General features: G+C 32.1%; 1 protein-coding gene across 1 annotated transcript in view; it reads right to left on the bottom strand.

Annotated features, from left to right (window-relative positions):
- LOC127702277 (zinc finger protein 423-like) overlaps nt 1-23747 on the bottom strand; it is a 38889-nt gene extending 15142 nt beyond the window's left edge. The window contains exons 1-4 of the mRNA XM_052206408.1: nt 23077-23747; nt 15418-15444; nt 13699-13854; nt 577-827 (exon numbers count right to left, since the gene is read on the bottom strand). Of these exons, the coding sequence (XP_052062368.1) occupies nt 577-827; nt 13699-13854; nt 15418-15444; nt 23077-23116 (474 nt within the window). The 5' untranslated portion in view covers nt 23117-23747. The remainder of the gene's footprint in view (nt 1-576; nt 828-13698; nt 13855-15417; nt 15445-23076) is intronic.
- Nucleotides 23748-25915: the final 2168 nt, after the last annotated feature.

The raw sequence follows: 25915 nt of genomic DNA, 5'->3' as shown, positions 1-25915 counted from the left end.
TTTTTTTAACATGCCAATACACTGTTCAACATATCCCACCAACCAAAAAAATGGATAATATCTTACCAAGGTAAATTCTAAAACAAACTAATCTGAGAGGTAAATTCTGTAACTAACTAATCTAAGGAAAGGTAAATTGTGATATTTCCTAATCTGAGGCAAGGTAAATTCTGATACTAACTTGTTTGAGGCAAGGTAAATTCTGTTACTAACTAATCTGAAGCAAGGTAAATTCTGATACAAACTAATTTGAGGCAAGGTAAATTCTGATATATCTACTAACTAATCCGGGACAAGAAAATTTCTGATACAAACTTATCTGATGCAAGGTGAATTCTGTTACTAACTAATCAGAGGCCAGGTAAATTCCGATACTAACTAATCAGAGACAAGGTAAATTCGGATACTAACTAATCTGAAGAAAGTTAAATTTTTATAATTATTAATCTAAGGCAAGGTAAATTCTGATACTAACTAATCTGAGGCAAGGTGAATTCTGATACTAACTAATCTGAGGCAAGGTAAATTCTAATCTTACAAGGTGCCTAGATTTCTTCCATGTATAAGTACTATTACCTGTTCATGTATTTTCAAGTATGAAAGTCTGGGGAAAGCTTTTGTACAGAACTGACAGCCATAGGGATTATTCTCTGATACAACATCTGCCCCTGGGACCTGTTCTGGGGTAAAGTCTTCTTCCATGGCCTCCTCCTCACCAGAGAGATCCTCTCCATTGTCAAGATCAGGAGAATCCACAGAGTCATGTTCCTGTTTGTTGTTTTCGTCAAAGCCATCTGTATGCCAGCTGTTCTTCTCTGACAGGTTACCTAAAACATAATTTCTGAATGGTTACCAACATGTAAATATTAATTTCTGAATGGTCACCAACATGTAAATATTAATTTCTGAATGGTTACCAACATGTAAATATTAATTTCTGAATGGTTACCAACATGTAAATATCAATTCCTGAATGGTTACCAACATGTAAGTATTAATTTCTGAATGGTTACCAACATGTAAATATCAATTTCTGAATGGTTACCAACATGTAAATATTAATTTCTGAATGGTTACCAACATGTAAGTATTAATTTCTGAATAGTTACCAACATGTAAATATTAATTTCTGAATGGTTACCAACATGTAAATATTAATTTCTGAATGGTTACCAACATGTAAATATTAATTTCTGAATGGTTACCAACATGTAAATATTAATTTCTGAATGGTTACCAACATGTAAGTATTAATTTCTGAATAGTTACCAACATGTAAATATTAATTTCTGAATGGTTACCAACATGTAAATATTAATTTCTGAATGGTTACCAACATGTAAATATTAATTTCTGAATGGTTACCAACATGTAAATATCAATTTCTGAATGGTTACCAACATGTAAGTATTAATTTCTGAATAGTTACCAACATCTAAATATTAATTTCTGAATGGTTATCTTAAAATTGTTGTCCTTAAATAAGCTTGAAATGGTCTTTTATACTTTTGTATAGAGTTCATGAATTTTTCCTTTCAGAAAGATAGGTTTTTCTTTGAAGAAACAACCCGGATAATACCAAGTTTTAATGAAATTTGCTTCAAAGCATAAAACAATGACCTGTGTAAAGTCATTATATTTACCTTGATTAAAAGGCAAATTACAGATTGTTAAAATATTTACATGTAATTCATTTGATAGCAAGCGTGTGTTGTTGACAATTTGGGTTTTACTGTACAATTTACCATCTTTAATATTTTTTAAAGGTTTTAGGCAGAAACAATCTTTTCCAGGTTTAATCAACCATTTTCTACATAAGGAAATGCCTGTACCAAGTCAGGAATATGACAGTTGTTTTCCATTCGTTTGATGTGTTTGAGCTTTTGATTTTGCCATTTGATAAGGGACTTTCCGTTTTGAATTTTCCCTTGGAGTTCAGTGTTTTTGTTATTTCACTTTTTTCCATTTATGAGATTGAAATACTATAGCTAATACCAGAAAAAGTCTTTAATAACAGTTTAACTTTCTACACAAATAATGTTACATTTTGTTAATTTATCGCTACATAAAGGTGTAATCAGAGAGCATGATTTGCCTTCCAAAATTCCTTATTGTACCAGCCGGGATTTGATCCTGTAACCCCTGCACAGTAAGCCAATGCTCTACCAACTGAGCTAAATCTAAATAAAATATTAATTCTTTAACATATTTATCCTTAAACTTAAACCTGGGAATGAACTAATTTCACAGTATCTTTGTTCAGAGAACCATAGAATCAAGGTCAAAACCATAATCTGGTATATAATTTAAAAACTACTATCATCATAATATATAAGTGTACTAAGAAAAACTTTTCAAATATACCAGGCTTATAATTTTGTAAGTTTCAAGTTGATGTGACTACATCTTTATGGTAAGCTATCTTAACCAAAAACTGTAACCTGATACAGGACAGATTAACAGACAGGTGGTTAAACAAACAATCAGACAGATAGAGGGATGGACACAAAGACCAGAAAACCAGAAATAATAAAGAAATAAATATTCTAATAAAAATCTGTGTCCATTAAGCTCTAGAACACCAAGCCTTCCCATGTTCAGTGAATCAAGTAACTGAGGTAAGATTTTATATTTTGCCATAAAATTTGAAGAGTTCATATGAAAATGAACATATGTACTAATTTTTAAGTTTATAAGACCACAACTTCATGGTAAAATATCTTTGCCAAACACTTTCACCTGATACAGGATGGACAAACAGAAGGATGAACACAGACTGAAACCACATTGACCCCTACTGTTGCACTGGCAAGGAATAAAAGTAGTTTTAATGTGTTCTTGCAATATTGTGTCAAATTTGTCTAAAACAGTAATATTCATGCAATGTGCAAATTTTGATTTTATGGAAAAATGTACAATTATTGAAAATGTTTAAGAATATCACATAGGCTTTTCGAAATATTCAAATTTATGAAATAAACAAGATTGTGTTCATAGTACACGGATGCCCCACTCGCACTATCACTTTCTATGTTCAGTGGACCGTGAAATTGGGGTAAAACTCTAATTTGGCATTAAAATTAGAAAGATCATATCATATGGAACATGTGTACAAAGTTTCAAGTTGATTGGACTTCAACTTCATAAAAAACTACCTTGACCAAAAACTTTAACCTGCCCACTTGCACCATCATTTTCTATGTTCAGTGGACTGTGAAATTGGGGTCAAAACTCTAATTTGGCATTAAAATTAGAAAGATCATATCATAGGGAACATGTGTTCTAAGTTTCATGTTGATTGGGCTTCAACTTCATCAAAAACTACCTTGACCAAAAACTTTAACCAGAAGTGAGACAGACAGACGGACGGACGGACGGACGGACGGACAAACGGACGAACAAACGGACGCACAGACCGAAAAACATAATGCCCCTAGGTGGGACATAAAAAGGGTAGATTTACTCTATCTCTTTGAAATTTCCAATTAGAATTAAGATTTACCTCTAATGTTGTTTTTCATCCAATTAAAATGAAATATAGAACTTGAACAATATTATCATTTGTATTTTTTTTCTAGGTTTCTTTTTGGTTTTGCCATTAAAATAAAAAACTTTTGGTTCAATATGTTTTAAGTAAGACATAGCTTTTGTTTATCTTCCGTCTATTTGAAACCTATCAATGATTTCTCTACTTTTCTCACAATTTATTTACAAAGATGTCCAAATGATTTTCATGGTTATATCATAAAATGCCTGCTAACAGTTTTACGTTCAAAATACCTACAATACAATTATAAACAATGAAAAACAGACTAAAAAGCAAATTTCCAACAATAAATTTAAAGTAAAACCCCTAGTGTCATAGAAACATTATCTAGTTTTTACTAATAGCCTTTGATATTCATACATCAATGTTCCAAAACTACCACAGGGATTTTAACATTCACAGATTTTACTTAACTAATCTCATCCAAATATTACACTTTCATAAAATAAGGAATAATGGTATTGGAATTCTAGGATATGATCAGCCCAGGATGAACTATTACTATCCAAGCGAGAATTCCAAATCTTGATTGATACATAGCGAAAGTAAGGTCTTGTTGTGGTAATTATTTTTGTATTCCTCTGAGAAATATAAAATTACTTGAAGAAATTTCAGCATCCTGTTTTTCTTGTACCACTGGGAATTTTAGAATGTATTGTTTTGTGATTCCTTCCTTTGACAGCATGCAGTTCGACTATTAAAGCATCTATTCCCAATGACAAGCTTACCATTAAGAGATACTGGCAAAAAAAAAAAATCTGAATTTGCCAGAGTCGTTATATCACAACTCCATATTGAATTTTTACCCAACACCACTTCTCATGATGACTACAGGCCCAGTTCCAGCATTTGATGTTAGGGTTCCCTCCCACTAAGAATTAGGAAATATTGGACCTTTTTTTTTGGAAACAAAATCAGCTGTAATAATACCTTTATTACATTTTTTCTTTATTTTATTTTTTTTTGGTGGGAGGATGCACAATTAACTAGTTTTGAGGTTTTTATTTAAGGAATCAAGATTTAAAGAAAGAAGAAAGACAGGTAACATACAACATATAATTGACAACTGAAATTACAAAAAAAAGTAACTCATCAAACAGTTTCATATTGATCAATAAACAAATAAACAATGAAAATGTGTTCAAGGTCAACCCTGTTAGATGGATGTATGTACCTTACAAAAACGCCAAATAAAAAAATCACCAATTCCTTACTGAAAGTAAACAAGATTTCACACCATGAAATGTCTCACCTGCTTTACCTTTTATGATTGAACTTGATGTTAAAAGTCTGTTATATGAAGATTTTTCTACAAGTATCACATAAACTTGACATTACGATTGATGCATGAAATTGAGTTCAAGGTCAGATGAACCCTGCCAGACAGATATGTACACCTAACAATTGTACTTCATGTACGGGTATACACCAAATATAGTTACCCTATTGCTTATAGTATTTGAGAAACAGACCTAATTACAAAACTTGAACATTGACCAATGAATCATTAAAATGAGGTCAAGGTCAGATGAATCCTGCCAGACAACATGTTCACCATGCAATCATTTCATATACCAAATAAATCTGCCCTATTGCTTATATAGTATCTGAGAAACAGACTTAACCATGAAAACTTAACATTGACAAATGAACCATGAAAATGAGGTCAAGGTCAGATGAACCCTGACAGACAGACATGTATACCTTACCATCATTCCATATACAAAATATCTTTCACCTATTGCTTACAGTATCCGATAAATGGACAAAGCCATGTAAACTTACCATTGACCAATGAACCATGATAATAAGGTCAAGGTCAGATAAAACCTGCCAGACAGACATGTACACCTTACAATAATGCCATACACCAAATATAGTGGCCCCATAATGGCATTGCTTATAGTATCTAAGAAATAGAACAAACCACAAAAACTTAACACTGAACAATGAACCATGAAAATGATGTCAAGGTCTGATGAAACCTTTCTGTCTAACATGTACACCTTACAATCATTCCATACACAAAATATAATTGATCATTGCTTATAGTATATCTGAGATACAGACTTGACTACAAGAACTTAACCTTGATCACTGATCAATGAAATGAGGTCGAGGTCAGCTAAACCCTGTCTGATGAACATGTAAACCTTGCAAGCATTCAATATACCAAACATAGTTATCCTATTACTCATAAATGAGTAATTCACACGAAAAAAAAAAACTAAACATTTTTATCAAGCAGTCACTGATGAAAATTAGATCAAGGACAATGGACATATGACAGACAGAAACTTTGTAACATAAGGCATCTGCATACAAGGTATGAAGCATCCAGGTCTTTTACCTCCTGAAATGTAAAGCTTTATTCAAATAGTAAATGCAGTAACCAATGTCAGATTGTAATCCCTTTGTCTGATTAGATTTTCGTTGCAGGCAAGACAAAAACATACCTTACCACCTAACTATCAGCATGATCAATGACCCTGAATATAAGTTTAAGGCTAATTGAATGTTTCACCTGATAGGGACATCTACAAATAAGGCGACATGGTATGATTGCCAATGAGAAAACTATCCACCAAAGACTATCTAGGCAGTTAAGGGATATTATAAAACATTCTTATACCACAACAACTTAGAGGTCAAGAAAGAAAACAAACGGTATCAATCAATATAAAAAATGGATTTGTAAAACCCAAATAAGGCAGCAACACAACAATTCTAGTTAACCAATACATATATCCAAAGTCCACCATACAGCCATAGGCAGTGATAATTTTGGCTGCACAATATGATTGTATGTTATCTCTATTACTAAGAGATTTTTTTTCTCTTTTGCAAAAAATCAGAAACTTTGTGGGCTAATACTGTGTGCATGAGAAAATCAACTACCTTACAACTGATTAATTTGAAGTATTCATGAAACTACTGCTATTGGATTTTAGGAATGTATATGTGTTATCTCCCTTTATACAATGATGAAATATTGGTTTGCTTTTGCAGAATTTCGATATTTTATTAATTATAACTCAGGTCTTTTTTTTTTCTCTTTTGCAAAAACACATTTAAAAAAAGTTATGTGTGGACACAGAAGAATGTTATTTCTGACATGGACAGTTTCTTGGAAACTTGTATGAGCAGAAATATGGTTGCAATTGCGTCTCTTAAGGAGCATGTCAAACAGATTTAGCTACTATATAACTACCTGCTGTATTTGCATTACGCTAAGCTTCAGATAATTCATAAGAAAATTATGTTTAAAAAATCTGACAATGATAACTCGGCACCATAAATTAAAATAGAGTTGCACATTTAAATATATTGCATCTGATCCTCTTTTCTTATGATACCAAATAGTATAGTTATAACAAAAACAGTCGTCTTCTATATAATAATATCATTTTATCTATCATTTCATTATCTGACAATCCTTGTTTTTTCATAATTCTCAAGAGAATTTTAAATTCTTCAATTTTACTTCCATAATTGCAATTATGCATTTAAATAAGAAGTTTACCTAGCCTTGTATTAAGATTAGTCTGCAATGAATTAAAAATAGTTGCGAGATTTTAGACTTCGATTTTAAGTAAGTGGAGTTCTGCCGAGGTAATTATTTCTACAGCTCTCAAGGGAAATATCGAATGACGAAAAGAAATTACTGCATCCCTGTTTACTGATACCCTTGTGATTTGAATAATGTATTCTACTTTAGTTGTTCTTCCTTTGACTTTAACTACAATATTCCCTGTAGGAAATAGAATGCCATTAAAATCTAGCTGAATCAGCCAAAGTCTAACGGGATTCTGCACTCAGACTTCTATCATTGTGATCAGGTTTAGTTTATGAGATCTGGAAAGAAAACTATGATATACAACAGTGGCTTTTTTTACAAAAAATCTTTTGACTAAAATAAATTGAAAGTTATACTGAAATATTCATGACTTACGAGTCTTTTTCTAGTAAAATTAAATGTGATAAAAGAGGCAGAGCTTTATATAGTTCAGCAACTCATTTCACAAATATCTTAAGAGAAAAAATGCTCATTAGTCATGAGCATTCTAGTATTTTTCTGAAAAGAGCTCCAGGACTATGCCAAAATACACTTGCTACACATATGATGCAGTAATTATTTTGAATTCTTTGGCCCATTTTGACCATTTGTGCCCCAAGGTTGCCTTTATAATTGAAAGAGAAAAGTAAAATCTAGATATTTTTTTTCTTAATTCCTACTCTGTGATTTTTAAGAAGTACACAAATGTATATGTAACTTTATATACTTATGCATAGAAACAGCAATTGGTTTCAGCTGACAGTTTTGTTAACCCTATTTAATTCATCATTATACAGGGATATGTACTTTAAATTTAAATCAATTTCATATAAAATTTACAAAAAAAGTTCAATAATTTAACTAATTTCATCAATGAAAGAATTCACTTGGATTTAAATGACACACCATGTTGTAAAATTTGATCGGTAAAATCTCTTTATCACACTGATAGATGTAACCTTTTCAGTCCATAATTTAAAACCACCCGTCGTCTTTCATTTCCCACTAGAAAACATTTTGTGGTATAGTGTAATTAAACCCACTGTGTTACGTTCTCAATGCTATTTTAGTATGAGAAACAGGATGCCCAAAAGTCGTATATTTTATTCCATAAAGCAACCTAATTGCATCGTGGTAGAGAATAGCTAAGATGACCCGCTGTTTCTTGAATGAGAATCCTACCAGGATTTTGAAAGTTATGTTCAGTCTAATTCTACCGCATGACAAAATACCGCCAGGAGATTTTTATGTCATGAAACATCCTGCCTCTGAGCTTTCAATGTTCATTTCTTTATATGACAATAAAAACATATTTCTATATATGGAAATAGATTTCACTGTAATGGTAATATTTCAAGTAAAGGTCTCAAGTTACAGCAACTAATTGACGAAGGTAATCTACAAAATCTTAGTATAAAAGATATTTAATGGTAGACATTTATCTTTTTTTCATGTTCAATTCATATTTTCAGTTTATTATAACTCTGAAGATTGTTTAAAAAAAAATTATTTGAAATCCAATTTTTTTTTAATATACATCTAAATTGTCTTCTATCTAAGTCAGAAAGGGAAGTAACTCTAAAAAACGAACAGACACCAGGCTTCTATTCATTATACAGACTAGTGCACTCACACTGAAAGATATACAGAGAAAAATTGAAATGAAATTTTAAAGTATGCAATTTCCAAAAAAATGATCTGAAGCAATTGCTGTTAAAATGGGAAAAATCCACTAAATTACTCAATAAAACAATAAGTCTGATGTTTCCCTGTACAATGTATAAACAGGCATGCAGTTAATTTATAATACTGCTAAGAAATAAGCATCTTGCATGTCATTTGCAAGACTGAAGCTCATAAATTGATACTATTAAACATCCTTTGAAGCCAATAACAAGAATGTGTCCATAGTACATGGATGACCCACTCACACTATCATTTTCTATGTTCATTGGACTGAAATTGGGGTCAAAACTCTAATTTGGCATTGAAATTAGAAAGATCATATCATAAGGAACATGTGTACTAAGTTTCAAGTTGATTGGACTTCAACTTCATCAAAAACTACCTTGACCAAAAACTTTAACCTGAAAAACTTAACCTGAAGCGGGACAGACGGACAGACGGAAGGACTAACAAACTAACGGACGATCGGATGCACAGACCGAAAAACATAATGCCCATAAATGGGGCATAAAAAAACCAAGTGCTGTGACTGTCAACTGATGCATCCTAAACTGCACATTTAATGCGACAAAATATTTAATTTTGAAGGATTTAAAAATACCGAAGTATGCTTGTGGGACAAATTAACATACTGTTATTGTTAATTTTTTACCACAATAAATGTGTTCATTTCATAGGGAATACCATCCCCAATATCAAAAAAAAAAAAATAATTCTATTTTTAGTTACAGTGACATTGACATTTGACCTAATATCAAAAGACTTCTTCCCCTTCCCTATATCTTTAATCTGTATAACTTTCATTCTAATCAAGAAAGAGAAACTCAAGTTACTATCTAGAAACCAGTTTTCAATTATTATTTCAAAAAACTATTTCAATTAACAGGTAACAGTTGACCTTTTGACCCCAAAATCACCATCTGGAAACCATTTTTCCTTTAAAAAAAATCTATTTTAAGTAAGTGACCTTGATCTTTGAACCTCAAAATCAATAGGCTTCTACACATAAGTCATATATACATAGTGCATCACAAAAAGCAAACAAATGTTTAAAAAATAATTCAAACAAAATCAAGATAACTTTGCCTTTTGCAAACCATGGTAAGACACAAGAAAACGAAGACAACATATGGAAAAAATTCAACATTCCAAACTTACAGCTAAGTGTTCAGATTTAAGAGCTCTGGAATTTTTAGGAAGAGGTAATTAAATAATAAACAGAATGTCATTATATTATTGAAGTTGGTCAAGTATCACATATTAACATGTCTTGTGGTTTTTGTCTGATAAATAAATTCATAATTTTTTGGGCCTTATTTCAGAAAAAAAGTATGTTTAAGGAAAATCATTTGACCTAAGTAATTATGTACAACATAGTAGCAGGATAAGTAGCAGAATAACATTATCTGATGAAGCTATGAATCCACAAAACTTGGCCTCACCTAAAAACAAAACCCAATTCTATATTGCTTCTTTTCAAATTAAAATTTCAAATTTTTCATTTTCTTTGTCTAATGACATATCTTATTAAAAAAAACTTTGTATCTTTTTGATGCAGTAAAGCACTATATTTTCATAAGAAATGTGATTTATAGGGCTGCCAGAATAATATCAAAACAAAAGTTCACTGCCAGACCTCATGTACATATTTCATAACCTATTGGGATCCCCATAACACTTGGAATTCTATTGATTCTACTGATCTCACTAGGGATTTTGAATGTTTTCACTGATGAACTTAAGGAACCCCTGGGGATTCATTTTCATTAGGATTGTATAGAGACGTGTCAATGGAACTTAAAACTTCCAAGATATAACTGCATTAATAATAACCATCCTAGAGGTTCTATACAGTAACATAAAAATGACATTTATTATTCAATTTTAAACCCTCATATGCTTAAATTTAATTGTATGTTTCTTATGAAACAATTGTTTTTATCATACATCTTACTTTTATATTTATTTAGCATGTGGATTAGTTGAAATTAGTATATATGTTTGTCTAGTCTTTTATAAATATTAATTTTAATCTAAGGGTTTGGGTCACTTCAATGTATAAAAATTACCCATGCTAATGAACCAATATTCAAAATTTGTACTGAATTTTATGATATTATAGCCTCAAACAAACTTAACTTCACTCCTTGATTGACAACAATTAAAATCATCTGTATCAATGGTTACAATAAAGAAAATGCATTTATTTAAAAAGTACCAAACACATAATAATATATATAATATAACTTGACCTTTACTTTTTAATAAATCATGGATAATAATTTCACAAAATGTTAAACTGATAAAAACCAACATGCATCAAAATTGATTATATCAGAAATTACCTATCATGGGGATTTGATTAAACCTTATGCTGACTTAGGTTTCCTAAGTTACCAAGGAATACAGCTGGGTATTGTTCTATTGGGTTTAACACTCCACTGGTACGCTAATTAAATAAACCAGCAGGAGTCCCCTGGTGGAAACATGCCAAACTATTTCCATTATCTTTATACCTGTTAGCCCTACACATCAAACTGTGAAATAGATCTAGGTAAAAATGACATCTTCACATTTTTTATCAATTTCATGCTAAGATCTATGGAAAATATTTCTTATTCTAAGTTTCAGTTCCGTAAAATATAGGACATGAAAAAACTTGTACCTGTAAAGGAAATTTCTAGTTATTTCTTTTCAAGATTAAGGAAAATGAAGGAAATTGGTGATTTTTTTTCTTTCAAAGAGAGGTGATAGGATGTCCTCAGTGATGTTGAAAAGCCAACTGTCTCTATTTCAGAGGTGGCCTCCCACTGATTTTTATAAAAACTAGCATTGCCAAAGCATAGGGGCCATATTATCAAAGATTATTCTTTTATAACATATTTTGAAATTACTTTGAACACATTGACTTTCTTTGCTTTGAACCATATGGAAAATGTTCAATCAAGAACAGTTTTGATAGACAGAGGTCAAATTCCCCCTTTTTCAGAATTTCATAAGCTTTCTGTATGTTTCATTATTTGACTAATAGGTAAAAATTTTAAAGAAGTATTGTTAAGTGATTCAAATCAAGCTCTGTATATTCAGTCAAAGTTGAAATGAATATTTTTTCAAAAATAGATTCCATAACAGTAATGCTCTGTTTGTGATCTGCAATCTATCTGTTCAAAACTAGCTAGATCATAGTACTATATAATTCCATAACAATATTTCACAAAAAAGACAAAACATCATGATTATAAACTTGCACTATCATTCATAGCTCAGAGGACATGATCTTTTTATCCCATGAGGAACTCAAATTTTAAACTTTTACATGAAACCCATTAGCAAAGTTATATTTATCTTTCATGACTTTAAACATCTAAACAATTGAATGCTTCATGTTTTCATAAATATTTCTATTCTTGAAGGAAATGGTATATTTAAATTTTTAAGAAGGTTTTAGTTCTGATTTTAAATATTGATCTGTGTTATTGATATACATATGGATGCATTTATTTCCCTCTGACAATGTCAAAGGAGTCAAATTTGTTCTTATTATTTCGGAAAACATACAAAACACCACCACTCCATATCTGCATGTTAAATCCTTATAACTAAACATTGTTTTAGTTGCAAGTTGATTAAAAACTATAAATTTTTCTGTGCTGATTTGTCCATATATGTGCTGATTTAAGGGGAGTTGATTATGTCTAAGAGGAGATAAACAATGTCTTTTTGTTTGAGTAAGGGTACAGAACTTCCAAACTACTCACCACTAAGACAATATGTGTTCCTGTGGTCCATGGCCAAATTACTCACCAGTAAGACAATATGTCTTCCTGTGGTTGGTCCATAGCCAAACTACTCATCAGTAAGCCAATACGTGTTCATGTGGTCCATGGTCCAATTACTCACCAGTAAGACAATATGTGTTCAGTTCATGTGGTCCATGACCAATTACTCACTAGCAAAACAATATGTTTCCTTGTAGTCAATGGCCCAATTACTTACCAGTAAGACAATACGTGTTCATGTGGTCCATGGACATATTAATCACCAGAAAGACAATATGTGTTCCTGTGGTCAATGGCCCAATTACTCACCAGTAAGACAATTTTTTGTTCCTGTGGTCCATGGACATATTACTCATCTGTGAGCCAATATATGTTCCGGTGTTCCATGGTCCAATTACTCACCAGTAAGACAATATATATTCCTGTGGTCCATGACCCAATTACTCATCAGGAAGACAATATGTGTTCCTGTGGTCAATGACCCAATTACTCACCAGTAAGACAATATGTGTTCCTGTGGTCCATAGACATATTACTCACCAGAAAAGACAATATATGTTCCTGTGGTCCATGGCTAAATTACTCACCAGTAAGACAATATGTGTTTCTGTGGTCAATGGCCCAATTACTCATCAGTAAGACAATATGTGTTCCTGTGGCTATGGTACAATAACTCACCAGTAAGACAATATGTGTTCCTGTGGTTCATGGCCCAATTACTGTAAATTCAGAAATTATTGCGTGCATTTATTATTGCGATTTTGTCATTTTAGACTAAAATGCGATTTTAATCTTTGCGATATTGAGAAAAATCCTGTTTAATTCATATAAAAAATTCCAAAATGCGAGTTTAAATTATTGCGATTATAACCCCATCGCATTTTTCGCAATAATAAAAACATCGCAATAATTTCTGAATTTACAGTACTCACCAGTAAGACAATATGTGTTCCTGTGGTCAATGGCCCAATTACTCACCAGTAAGACAATATGTGTTCCTGTGTTACACAGACATATTACTCACTAGAAAGACAATATATGTTCCTGTGGTCCACGGTCAAATTACTAACCAAATATTACTGACCAGTAAGACAATATGTGTTCCTGTGGTCCATGGACGTATTACTCACCAGTTAGACAATCTGTATTCCTGTGGTCCATGAACTGGTCCATGCTGTTAAAACTGTCACCACACAGATCACAATTATACTCGGATGGTGTGTCTCTAGAGACAATAACTTGGTCTGCCTCTTCGTCAAACATAACTTTCTTATCATCACATTCTTCTGTGGAAAAATATTTAAATAAGTTGACTGAGTGGGCGGTTCAGAAATGTTCACACATCTCTGACTTGACCATGCTTATCTTGTATAGCTGCTGAGATTGACCAATTGTATACAAAGACAGAAATTGAATTTTCAAACTTGTTAAATGTCTTTTATATTGATTAGTTATAAGAATGGAGAGGCCTCTGTGGCCGAGTGGTCTAAGTAGTTTGTATACAGTATCACCAATAGCCTGTTGACACAGAGTTTGTGAGTGTCATAAACAAGCATGTGTCAGGTATGTCAGTTTTCCTGTCAAAGGTTAGAGGGCACTCCATCTTCCTCCACCAATAAAAACTAGCTGCCAAGATATAGCCTAGTGCTGAAAGTGGTGTTTATCACCAACATTCAATCAATCAATATAAGAATGGAGTACAATAACAAATCATCCTTATGAAAATGAGATGTGCCATTGCTAATACAACAACATTTACATACCAAATACCAACGAATACCATAAGTGGTTCCTTATAAACTGATCTAATCACATTCTAAGACACATTGTTGATGCTGCAAACACAAACATCACAAACAGCATGCCTAAGTCTTGCCTCTACATCAAGACATGACATTAATAAAAGATAATTTAAATGTATATTTATAATAAAAAGTTTTCTGCTTGATTGATTGATTTCCAGTTTTACAAAAGGGTGATTAATCTTAAAAGTACCAATAACCATGGGTCATTAAGAGTTAACTTTAGAACAAGACATTTCAGTTTTTAATTCATATGAAACTGAAGATATCAAGAAACTTCTTAGAACCTGTTTTATCTACAAACTAAATATCTATTGCAAATACTTTGTCATGTCTGTCATTTTGTTTTTATAATCATAACTCTACTATTTCTTAAGATTTTGACAGTAAAATAATCTCTGCATAAAATATATGTAATTTTTCCGAACTTGATATAGCATACATTCTTTGTTTTGAAGGGGTAGGTGTAGGTAAGGACCTGGTTTTTGTCCAATTTCAATCTCATTATTTTAAGGCTAAAAGTTGTTAAAGGTTCACCAACAAACATTGAAGAAAGTGATCTTGCTAATATAGAGTGCAGGGTAAGACAAACTAAATATTCAAGTCATATTATAAACATAATGTTACAAGATCTTTTTGGTTGACACATGCATTATATAAATTATGTTTCCAGTCCTAAAAACCAATGGAAGTTGGCCTGTTTTCATTAAACTTAGTGGAAAATCAAAATTGATGGCAATTGTGACGTCATAATAAGAACACTTATACGTAAATTCTCAAAAATGAACATATTTTTTATGTTGACATGTCGGCTGTGGGTCAAACATTGTAGGTAATAAATTGAGGTGATACACTTATAAATATGCTGTGACATGTCAGGTGTGGATCTGAATTCTAGATGATCATTTGTCAAGAAACACTAAGCTTGTGGATCTGGCATTGTAGGTAATGATTGGAGGTGAAACCTTTAGCTGTGGCATGTCAACTGTGAATCTGACATTGAAACTAATGAAAAAAGGTGGTACATAAAGTTACAATAGAATTTACCTGTTTCTTGGTCTTCTTCATCTTCTCCTACAAAAAATAAAATGTTGGTAAAAATTGGTTCATTATTTCAAATAATTTATATTTCCCTTGGAAATGAACAAGGGCCATAACTCCTTTAAAAGCAGTTAATCAAATTTGACTTCTTAACTCTGGTTTTTAACATTTATTTGTGACATTGTTGAAATAAACCTGTGAATTAATTTTCATAAAAATCTGGCAAAAATTATACATGTGAAAGCAATTACGGTACAAAAAAGGACAGACAGATGCAAGGACAAAAAAGATGGATTATATCTATATCCCCTACAATATGTTGCACCAAAAGACAATAAAGTTCAAATCATGAAGGGTTGGCCAGGGTATAGATGAATGGTCACCAGAACTTTTTCCTCTGGTAGTAAACCCATGATTAGGGGTCATCAATTTGACTGAGTTGTACATCTACATTTGAAAATTCAGTCATGGGTCAATTAAGGTAGGGACTCTAAATCTGATGCCTCTTGTAGGGAGTGTGCCAGCTCTTTGGATGTTAAAGAACCTTGTTAAAAAACTCTCTTAGGGTTCAATGGGTGGCCTGTTGCAAGACAAAATGTCTGTCTCTATTCAACATACTCTAATCTTCCGGTGGCAGTCCAAATTTCCCACCATTTCCCTGGTAGATGATCTTTGCAGAACTTCTCTAATGATCATGATAATATATCCTTCCTGGATGATTATGAGCAAACAACAATCAATCAATCAATTCAGCTAAATAACTTGCATGAAATAAATGTACTCTTTAAAATTAATAAATCTTACATTTGTGAAAAAAGTAAATATATCAAAAGCATTCTTTATTGTCTTTAAAAAAATCTGCATACACATAAAAATTAAATCACTAAATATCTTTCTGATAAAAGAATTCATTCCATAAAATATTTCCTCTTCAATTATTTTCCAGACATAATGGTAACCATGGAAACTTTGATGGAAGTCATGTCATTAGAAAGTGTCGTGAGGGATTTGAATGAACACCACGGGACGTCAATCATATACAAGAATAGCTATGGGGTTTTTCTTTATGTTTACGCTGTGTTTTACTGACACAAGGGAGAGCTACTGCTTAAAATCAATATTCCACAATAATATCGCTGCAAAGTTTCTATAGCATATATACACAAACCAAATTTTTTTTCATAATTTTGTAATTAATGTTGAAAGTTGGGATAATATCGTACAATCCCCTGATACAGACCTGATTTGTTGGTTTACTATAATTTACATTTCCAAGTTAATAACCAAAACAAATTACTAATCATGCTTAAAAAGTTGAATTAGAACTAAACATACAAAAATGATTTGTCATATTTTCTGTCATGAACAATAAAAAAAACAGAAAGATAAGGTCAAAGTGTAATTAAGATTTGCTTATCATGCTTATCTTCTGAGATAAGATTCTGAGAGATTATAACTAGAGGTGCTCCTGTACCTATGAGACAATATTCAGAGAGATCACAAACTCACTAGAGGTGCTCCTGTACCTTTGATACCATACTCAGAGAGGTTATAACTAGAGATGCTCCTGCACCTGTGAAACTACCGGTAGTACTGTATTCAGAGAGATTACAACTTGAGGTACTCCTGAACATTTGAGACTACATCGAATACAGAGATTACAATTAGAGGTGCTCCTGTACCTGTAAGACTATATTCAGAGAGATTACAACTTAAGGTGCTCCAAAACCTGCAAGACTAGATTCAGAGAGATTTCAACTAGAGGTGCATATGTACGTGTGAGACTAATTTCAGATAGATTATAACTAGAGGTACCACTGTGAGATCAGATTCAGAGAGAGTACTGCAACTGTGAGACTAGATTCAGAGAGAGTATAACTAGAAGTGATCCTTTACCTATGAGACTAGATTCAGAGATATTATAACTAGAGGTACCACTATAAGACTAGATTCAGAAAGATTTTAACTAGAGGTACCACTGTGAGACTAGATTCAGAGAGATTTTAACTATAGAGGTATCACTGTGAGACTAGATTCAGAGAGAGTATTACTTGAGGTGATCCTGTACATGTGAGACTAGATTCAGAGATATAATAACTAGATGTGCTACTATACCTGTGAGACTATGTTCAGAGATTATAACTAGATGTGCTCATGTACATGTGAGACCAGTTTGGAGAGATTACAACTAGAAATGGTCCTGTACCTGTGAGACTATATTATGAGAGATAACATCCACAGGTGCCCCTGTATTTTCACTTATTACTTAACTGTCATGCTAATTAATGGATTAAACCACATGGACATTCTTTGTAGAGTGTATTAATAATGGACAAAAATATTTTACATATTGTTTAGGAATTGACATGACATGGACAGTCTTTGTATAGTGTTAAATGGAGAGAAAAAATTACATATTGATTAGGCATGACATGACATGGACATTCTTTGTATAGTGTATTAATAATGGACAAAAATATTTTACATATTGTTTAGGAATTGACATGACATGGACAGTCATTGTATAGTGTTAAATGGAGAGAAAAAAATTACATATTGATTAGGGATTGACATGAAAAAAGAAGTTTATCTTAAGATTAATGGTCAAGGTCAGAAATCATCTCCAATAATATGTAACCCATAGTCTTGAGGTTATGCACACACATGCCAGATATCAAAAGCCTATAGATTGTACATGTTGTACATTGTAGCTTACTGTCAAAGAACAAAAAAAAGTTTGAAATAAATAGGCAAACTAAAGGCTTATTATTTTGCTACTAAAAGTTTCTCTCTTATCTTTTATAGATTCTATTGTAGATTATAGGCAAAAATGAAAACAAAAATTGGTAAAATTCATCATTTAAGGGTGATAACTCTTATAAGAAGTCATCTGACAATTTTGATGTTAATGGACAGTAGGTGGATCTACACATTTTAAACCCTGTTAGATTTCCTCTTTCTATAGAGGTTTTCAAGATAATAATAAATGGAGAATGTGTCCATGGGACACAAATGATGCCCTCGCTTGCATATAACATTATAAATATAAAGGGACCTAACTCAAGAATGGTAAAAGTGACGCCACCCAAATTTTAAGTTGATCTGTGTTTTGTGGTACATGTAATAAGCATTGTGAATAAGTTTCATAAAATTTGGTTGTGGCAAATTAAAGTTAGAAAATGGAAACTAATTTTGGGACGTATGGAAGGACGTACTGACGGACAAGGGTAACACTTATATAATTAATGCCCCCTCTTGGTGGGTGCATAAAAAGTTACAATTTCAACCCCTATGTTCTATTTTTAGCAATGTTGGTTGGCACGCTGGTTCATCAGACACGAGGACAACAAGTGATGAGAAAAGCTCAAACTGGACCTAAAAGAAAGAGAGAGAAAATACTAAGGGGGAAATCAAAAACCAAAGGTCTTAAGAAAAATAGATAACAATTCTACGATGAAAAACAATAGAAATACAAACAACAGTCCAAAACACATTACACTGAAAACTAAAGATTGAGTACCAGGAATGCAACCAAAAAGTGAAGATGAACTCAGGTACTCTGGAAGGGTTAGCAGTTTCTGCATTATCAGTGACATGTCACATCAGTGTGTTACGCTGGTTGAAATAAGTTGATGAGTCATTATATCCTGTGATTAGGATTCATAATATACCAGATCAGTAAGGGGTCATCCTAATTGATAACCATTTTCAAAAGTGTGCAAAGCAGATGCTTAGAAGGGGGTAGAGGTAAAATCATTTAAAAAATTGTGAAAAATAAATAGCTGAAAATTCAACACTGACAACTAAAGAAACAGTAACCCATTAGAAACAAAATTAGTAGAAAAATCAGGGGTTCCAGATGGATAAGCAGTTTCTGCTCCACTAGGGGCACCTGTAATGTTGCCAAGGTCAGGCTACCTAAGTATTTACTACATTTGTGTAGCAGTGCTTTACTGTATAAAGAACCCAGGCCAATGCTAGTCAAAACTTGTTGATTGAAATTTTCTAACGTAGTCTTTACTATAAATTCTAGTAAAATTGAAAGAACAGAGTTCCAATGTCCACCACGTTGCAAATATTTTATCTACATGTATCCAAGGTACAAGGGCAATAACTAAAAAAAAGCACTTTTTTTGTTTTTTTTCAAAACTTTTTATTAATATCTTAGAGAAATGATGGCTTCAGAGCAAATGCAATGTGATTTCCATTATAATTAATGTTTCCATGGGGCATAACTCGTTAAAAATATTTGATCAGCACTTATTTTCGAAAGTGTCAAAGACATTGCTGATATAAACCTATGATATAAGTTTCATAAAGTTCTGGTTATAATTGTACACATGAGAGCGCTGACAATGCAATTTTCCATATAATCAATATTTCCAATGGACATCTTTTAAAATTTTTTGATCGGTACTAATTTTTGAACTCATCAAAGACATTGATGATATAAACCTATAATATAAATTTCATAAAAATCTGGCAGGAATTGTACACGTGAGAGTGCTAACAAGACCGGACATACAGACGGGATGGACGCCTGGTATTTCTATGTCCCCCGCATCGCTTTGCCCGGGGGACAGTAATTTTATTTAATTTAAACTCTTCTCATTTTGCATGATTGATATTATAGAGATAAATGATATTAGTCCATGTGTGTTATATTGCCGGTACTAATTAACATTAATAATTACTTATTCAGTCCTTTAAGGGTTGTTACATTGCAAACTAAGATATATTAAATATATTAAACATGACTATATTTATAAATTATTTCAACATGTTTAAATCAAGAAATTTTTCTTGAAAATGTATGATTTTTACAGGTACATGTACATGAAAAATAATTACTAGTACAGGTGACTGAATTACCTATCACCTGGCTCTTATCCATAATTTTACAGTAACAGTAAATTAAATATGATGCTCCTCTATCAATTCTTCTTTGAAAATAGTTGACAAATAAGAATAGAGGGGCATTATATATATAATTCATAGTTATTGTAATATCCTATGGATAAGAGCAAGAACACATAAATAAGTTAAAATATTAAGGAATATTTACTTAATAAAATTAAAACACAAAAAATATAAAGAAAAAGGGAGGTCAATTCCCCAAATGCCTGTAGAAAGACTTCAATTTATAATTTGGAACCTTCAGTTCACTACGTGTAGCTTCCTTCGACATTTAAGAGTAACCATCCATCAAGAAAATTATGATAGGAAAAGCAAACTAGGGAATATCATTTCAACTTTCAACAAGATATTTGTTCTCAATATACAGGTGCTTCTGGAATGTTGCTTCACAGAAATGGAAAGTTCACAATTTGATAATTAAAATCATCTCTTTTGTTGTAAATTTAGTTCATAACCAACCCTTATTGTCAACTTCTAGATGTACATTTGGACACGTAAGTCACAATATGAATCAGACTTAAATGTATCTGTGGTATCTGTTCTTTCGACGCTAAGTTGGATAGATGTGATCAATATAGTCCCTTGAGGTAAAAGGCCAAATTCATGTAATGGTACTGATGATACAATGTACCTGTATGTCAAAAGATAAAAACTTTTGGCCTCGTATTGAGACAATGTCTAGATGAAGAACAAGAAGAAATCATTTACACAATATGAGGTAGGATACAATTTGTAGCTATACATGTAGCATTTGCCATTTTCTGTCCGAAATCATGACGGATCAGTAATTTATAACCCATAAAGCTTATCATGGGCAAAAAAAAAAAAATCAGCAGATCAGCTGGTAAATAAAATTTTGTTCATTTTACTTTGGTTTATCAGTGCTGGGTTCTGAAAAAAGTTTTGGTCACTACATGTAAATGCAATTCCATAGGAGCTTCTTCAAACCCCAAAAAAGACATCTTTCTTTATACTAATAAGTGCTGAAAAGACCAAAATGTTACCACTACATGTACAATTGACAGCAAGATTGCTACACCATAGCCAAATATCCCCCGCTCTGTATAAAATTTTAAATTAGGAATTAAATTGTGTGTCACAATATGTCATTATGATACAATAGTCAAAATATAGTAAAAAGTTTCATCACTCCCAATAAATTAATCACATCAAAATGAATGTTAAATAGTCAATTAAACAGGATGGCAAACAATCCTACCAAGTATGAGAGCTTTCTGTCAAATGTTCTTAAAGGAGTTTCATTTACATTGTGTTATTGTCATAATACTCCAAAAAATAGATAAAGTCCCATAACTCCCATTAAACTATTCATATCAAAATGACAGTATAATATGGTTATTCAAACATGATGTCAAACAATGCTCCCAAACATAAGAGCTTTCTATAAAAGTCTTAGAGAAGTTGCGTTCACAAGGTGGTATTGTCACTAAAGTGAACAAAATGGTTAAGTCCCAAATTACTCCTGTAAAACTGGTCAAATTAATCAAAATGGTTGAATAACACAGTCAACTAAACATGATGGTACACAAAAGTACCAAGAATGAGAGCTTTCAGTTAATTTGTCTCAGAGGAGTTTTATCTGCAAGGTGTTATTGGTCCAATATTTGAAAAATAGTCACAAGTCCTGTAACTCCCTATAAAATGTCAGATCAAAATGACAGTATAATATGGTCAACTACACATGATGTTGAACAATCCTACCAAATATGAGAGCTTTCTATAAAAAGCTCTCATATTTGGTAGGATTGTTTGAGATTGTTTAAATGGTCTCAAAGACATTGCTTTCATAAGGTGTTTATGTCACAATACACCAAAAAAAGGTCAAAGTCCCATAACTCCTGCAACAGTGGTTGGATCAAAATGGTGGTACAATATAGTCAACTACTCATGATTGCAAACAATCCTTCTAAGTATGGGAGCTTTCCTTAAAACAGACTTACAGGAGCTGAGTTCACAAGGTGTAAATGTTAAATTGCTATAAAAAAAATGGTCAAAGTCCCATAACTCCCTTAAAAATGTCAAATAATAATGATAATACAGCATGGTCAAGAGAATATGATGACAAATAATCATACTTAATATGAAAGCTGTATGTCAAATGGTCTCTGTGTATTGATGTGTTTCTAATAGACAGAGGGATGGACAGAGACCATAATCATGTCCCCCACAACCCGACATGGGGGGAATAATTAGCATTTGCAAGATCAAATTAACATTAAAAAGAGGTTCAAAATTTTTGAAATATTTCTTTTAAATTGAACAGTCAAAATAGTCAAATCCATTAGATATTTTAGGATGGTCCATATATAAAACCCCTTTCTACCTACATTCTGTATGTGTCACTTCATTCCATCAGGTATAACATAGATGTATAAACCCATAGATATGGGTTTATACATCTATGGGTATAATAAGACTGGTATCTCTCCTTTCATCCCCATCCCTTAATTGAACATCAAGAATTTTTAGAAAAAAAATGTACAAATTATTATATCAAAACTAATGTGCAAAAGAAATTGACTCTAAACAACTTGATAAACTTGTGAAGACATGCAACACTTTTTTTTATGAAATTTGAATATCTGATACAGATGCCCTCAGTGTCTTACAAATGTATATTTCTGATCAATTTCAATTTTGTATATATGTACATCAGTTTGGCACATGTAATGCTTATTCATGCTGATATACATCACACACCTTAAATTGCACTGAAAACTCACTTACTTTTAAAAGATCTTGGTCTTGCTTGCTTTCTTCTCGACATCTCTGGAATGTAGAAAACAGTATGTCTTGACAGCTTTTTTTCTAAGACCTTTTTTATATCCTCCGTGTGTTAAAAAATCTAGTATTATATGTTCAGAGGCTGAGATCACATTTTATTTCTCTTTATTATCTTGTCCTAGGAAAGGTTCATAAATAGTTTCTCATCACAATAATATCCTGTCAACTTTTAAATGCATCATAAAATTTCCTTATTGAAAAATCAAACTTTCAACATTTTATAATCTCATCTCTCTAAACCTAAAATTATACACAACTGAGTTATAAATGTTATTTCAGTAAGTTAAAAGCATGCCATGTGGAGATTGGCTACGTCAGTGTATAAATATTGAATTGCTTTGTAGCAGAGAGATCCCCAGGGGTGCTCCCCGCTGAGAGTTTCTTTTTAGATTCGTGTTCAATAAACAGCTGTGCCAAGCTGCCTCTGATATCGACCAATGGTTTGCGCCAGGTAAATTATTGTTGAGAAGGGTGTATTCATTAATAACACTTAAGTATTGAACGTTTTCCTCAGGGAGACGTTTCATGCTGTTTTGTCGATGAACAATTCCCAGTGGGACTTCCAGTCAGGTTTCAAATAATCTGTCTTGTATTGTTTGTCTGTACTACATGACTTCGCCTATTCGACGACACGGTCAGAGGAGAGAGGTTACGAATGGTTTCCGCGGGAACAAGAGAGTTCCTCCCCTTGCATTTTATCATGTATACCATACTTTTACGGCGGCTTCTTTTCACTTTTATTTTATGGGCAGTAATCATATTCCTTTGATTTATACAAAACGTTAGCTGTTTATTTACCAAAAGAGGTCACACTTAAGGTGGAAATGAGAATCCTTACAAAATTTTAAAACAGGTTATTGATGATATATATCTGCCTTTAAGATCAGTAAGTACTGTAGAACAAGCGCACAGACTTGTCTCTGGCAAAAATTTACCTATAGATATAGGAATAGAAGTTCCTTCATAATATAAGTTCCAAATGGAAACAATATTCTGGAATATTATATCCACTGGAATAAATATTACAGTAAATGTTCCTAACGGAATAAATGGTATAGAATATTTGTTCCAACAGGAACAGATATTATGACATTGTTTATAACAAAGTTTCCAGTGGAACTTCTGTTAGGCAGAACAAATATACGTTGACACCCTTAGCCTGCGTTATATTAAAAGTACATATGTAAATGTAATTATTTTTCAGAGACAACGAAGTGCCTGCTGGGACTATTATAGTATAATAGTCCCAGGTGCCTGTGAACAATAGTATCAAATGTGATAAATCAGTTCGAACTAAACTGAAATTGAGTGGGGAGGCAAATTTTGGAATGTGATAAACAAAAAACAACCATTTATAGTGTTTTAATCTAGTAGTGTCCTCTATTATTTTCATCATTTTTTATTTGCAATATTTTTTTTACCCCAGAAAGCATTTCCCCCCTGCCCTATCCCAGTCACGGTCTAATTAATTAATTGTAAATAATTTTCTTATAATTTGATTGTTAATGTTACCTCAAATACTTTGGGTATGTCTAAACACTGCTCAGGACCTCCTGGGTGCACTCAGGACTTTTTATAGTTATCGTATATGCACAAAAATGTTTATTTTAGTGGTGAATTTTGAAAACGAACTTAGATAGATATTTGTTATTTTCATAAATAAATATATATGTTTACATATAAATAAGGAGGACATGTGTCACTGATTACACAACTAGCCCCCCCCCCCCCCCCCCCCCCGACTCAGCCGTTTTGAATAAAATTTAATTATACATGTTTATACGATGTTTTTAAGTTGTTTCGGAATTGTTTCATGTAATTAAATTGACTTTATGCGAAGTGCATTTTTACGATTATAGAGAAAAAATAAAACTCCCATTCAGTGTATTTTAATACAGTTTCTCTGTATCTATTTTTGCATGAAGAGATATTTCTCGTATCATACTGCACGGAGTGTGATACGAAAACTGTTAATTTTGATTATTAGAAAAATACCCAAATATGGTAAATGACAGAAACTGAAAGGAAAACGGAGATGAATTCATTTTTCAGAATTTATTTTCACATTGAAATTCCTTCAAGGCTTGTAATACTGGACAAGAACAATTCTAATAAGAAATTAAAATCTTACTATATGAGATTTGATTATTTGAAGTATGGAAACAAATACATGTACAGATAAGAACGGGTCGATACAAAACCAAATCTTGCTTCATGAAAATTAAGGGGAAATGTTGGTGACAAATTCCTTCTTCAAATTTTATTTTCCTTTTCAAACTCATTCGAGGAATTTATTACTGGACAAAAAACGAGTTGATTTTAAATGGGGGAATAAATCTTACTTAATGAAATTAGATCGTACCTTTTTTTCACAAATAGGCCATCGCAATAAAGATAAAAACTTTAATAAATAATTATTTCAGAATTTCACTCAATCAAGAAATGTATTACTGGACAAGAATGAGTTTGAATGGCGAAATATAATTTTTTTTTAATAAAAATTGCATATGTAAGCTGTCTATGAATAATTTTAAACTCTATCAGGAGTTTCAAAAAATTTAGGGAAAAACTCTGGAAAAAAACGAACGATTATAGACTATGCAGTCTAAATTTCGAAGCATACTTTGATATTCTATATGATAAAAATACTTAAAGTGATTCTTTTTGTAGATTTAGAACTTTGAACACGAAAATTCCTATTGAAATTGAGAGATGGCAAAATATTCAGAGAGAAAATTGCATTTGTACTTTATGTAATTCCGGTGATATTGGCGACGAGTTT

Source organism: Mytilus californianus, unplaced genomic scaffold (assembly GCF_021869535.1).
Source record: "Mytilus californianus isolate M0D057914Y unplaced genomic scaffold, xbMytCali1.0.p SCAF_5, whole genome shotgun sequence".
Lineage (NCBI taxonomy): Eukaryota > Metazoa > Mollusca > Bivalvia > Mytilida > Mytilidae > Mytilus > Mytilus californianus.
Note: the sequence above shows the minus strand (reverse complement) of the source record. Positions and strands in the feature narration are given on the sequence as shown.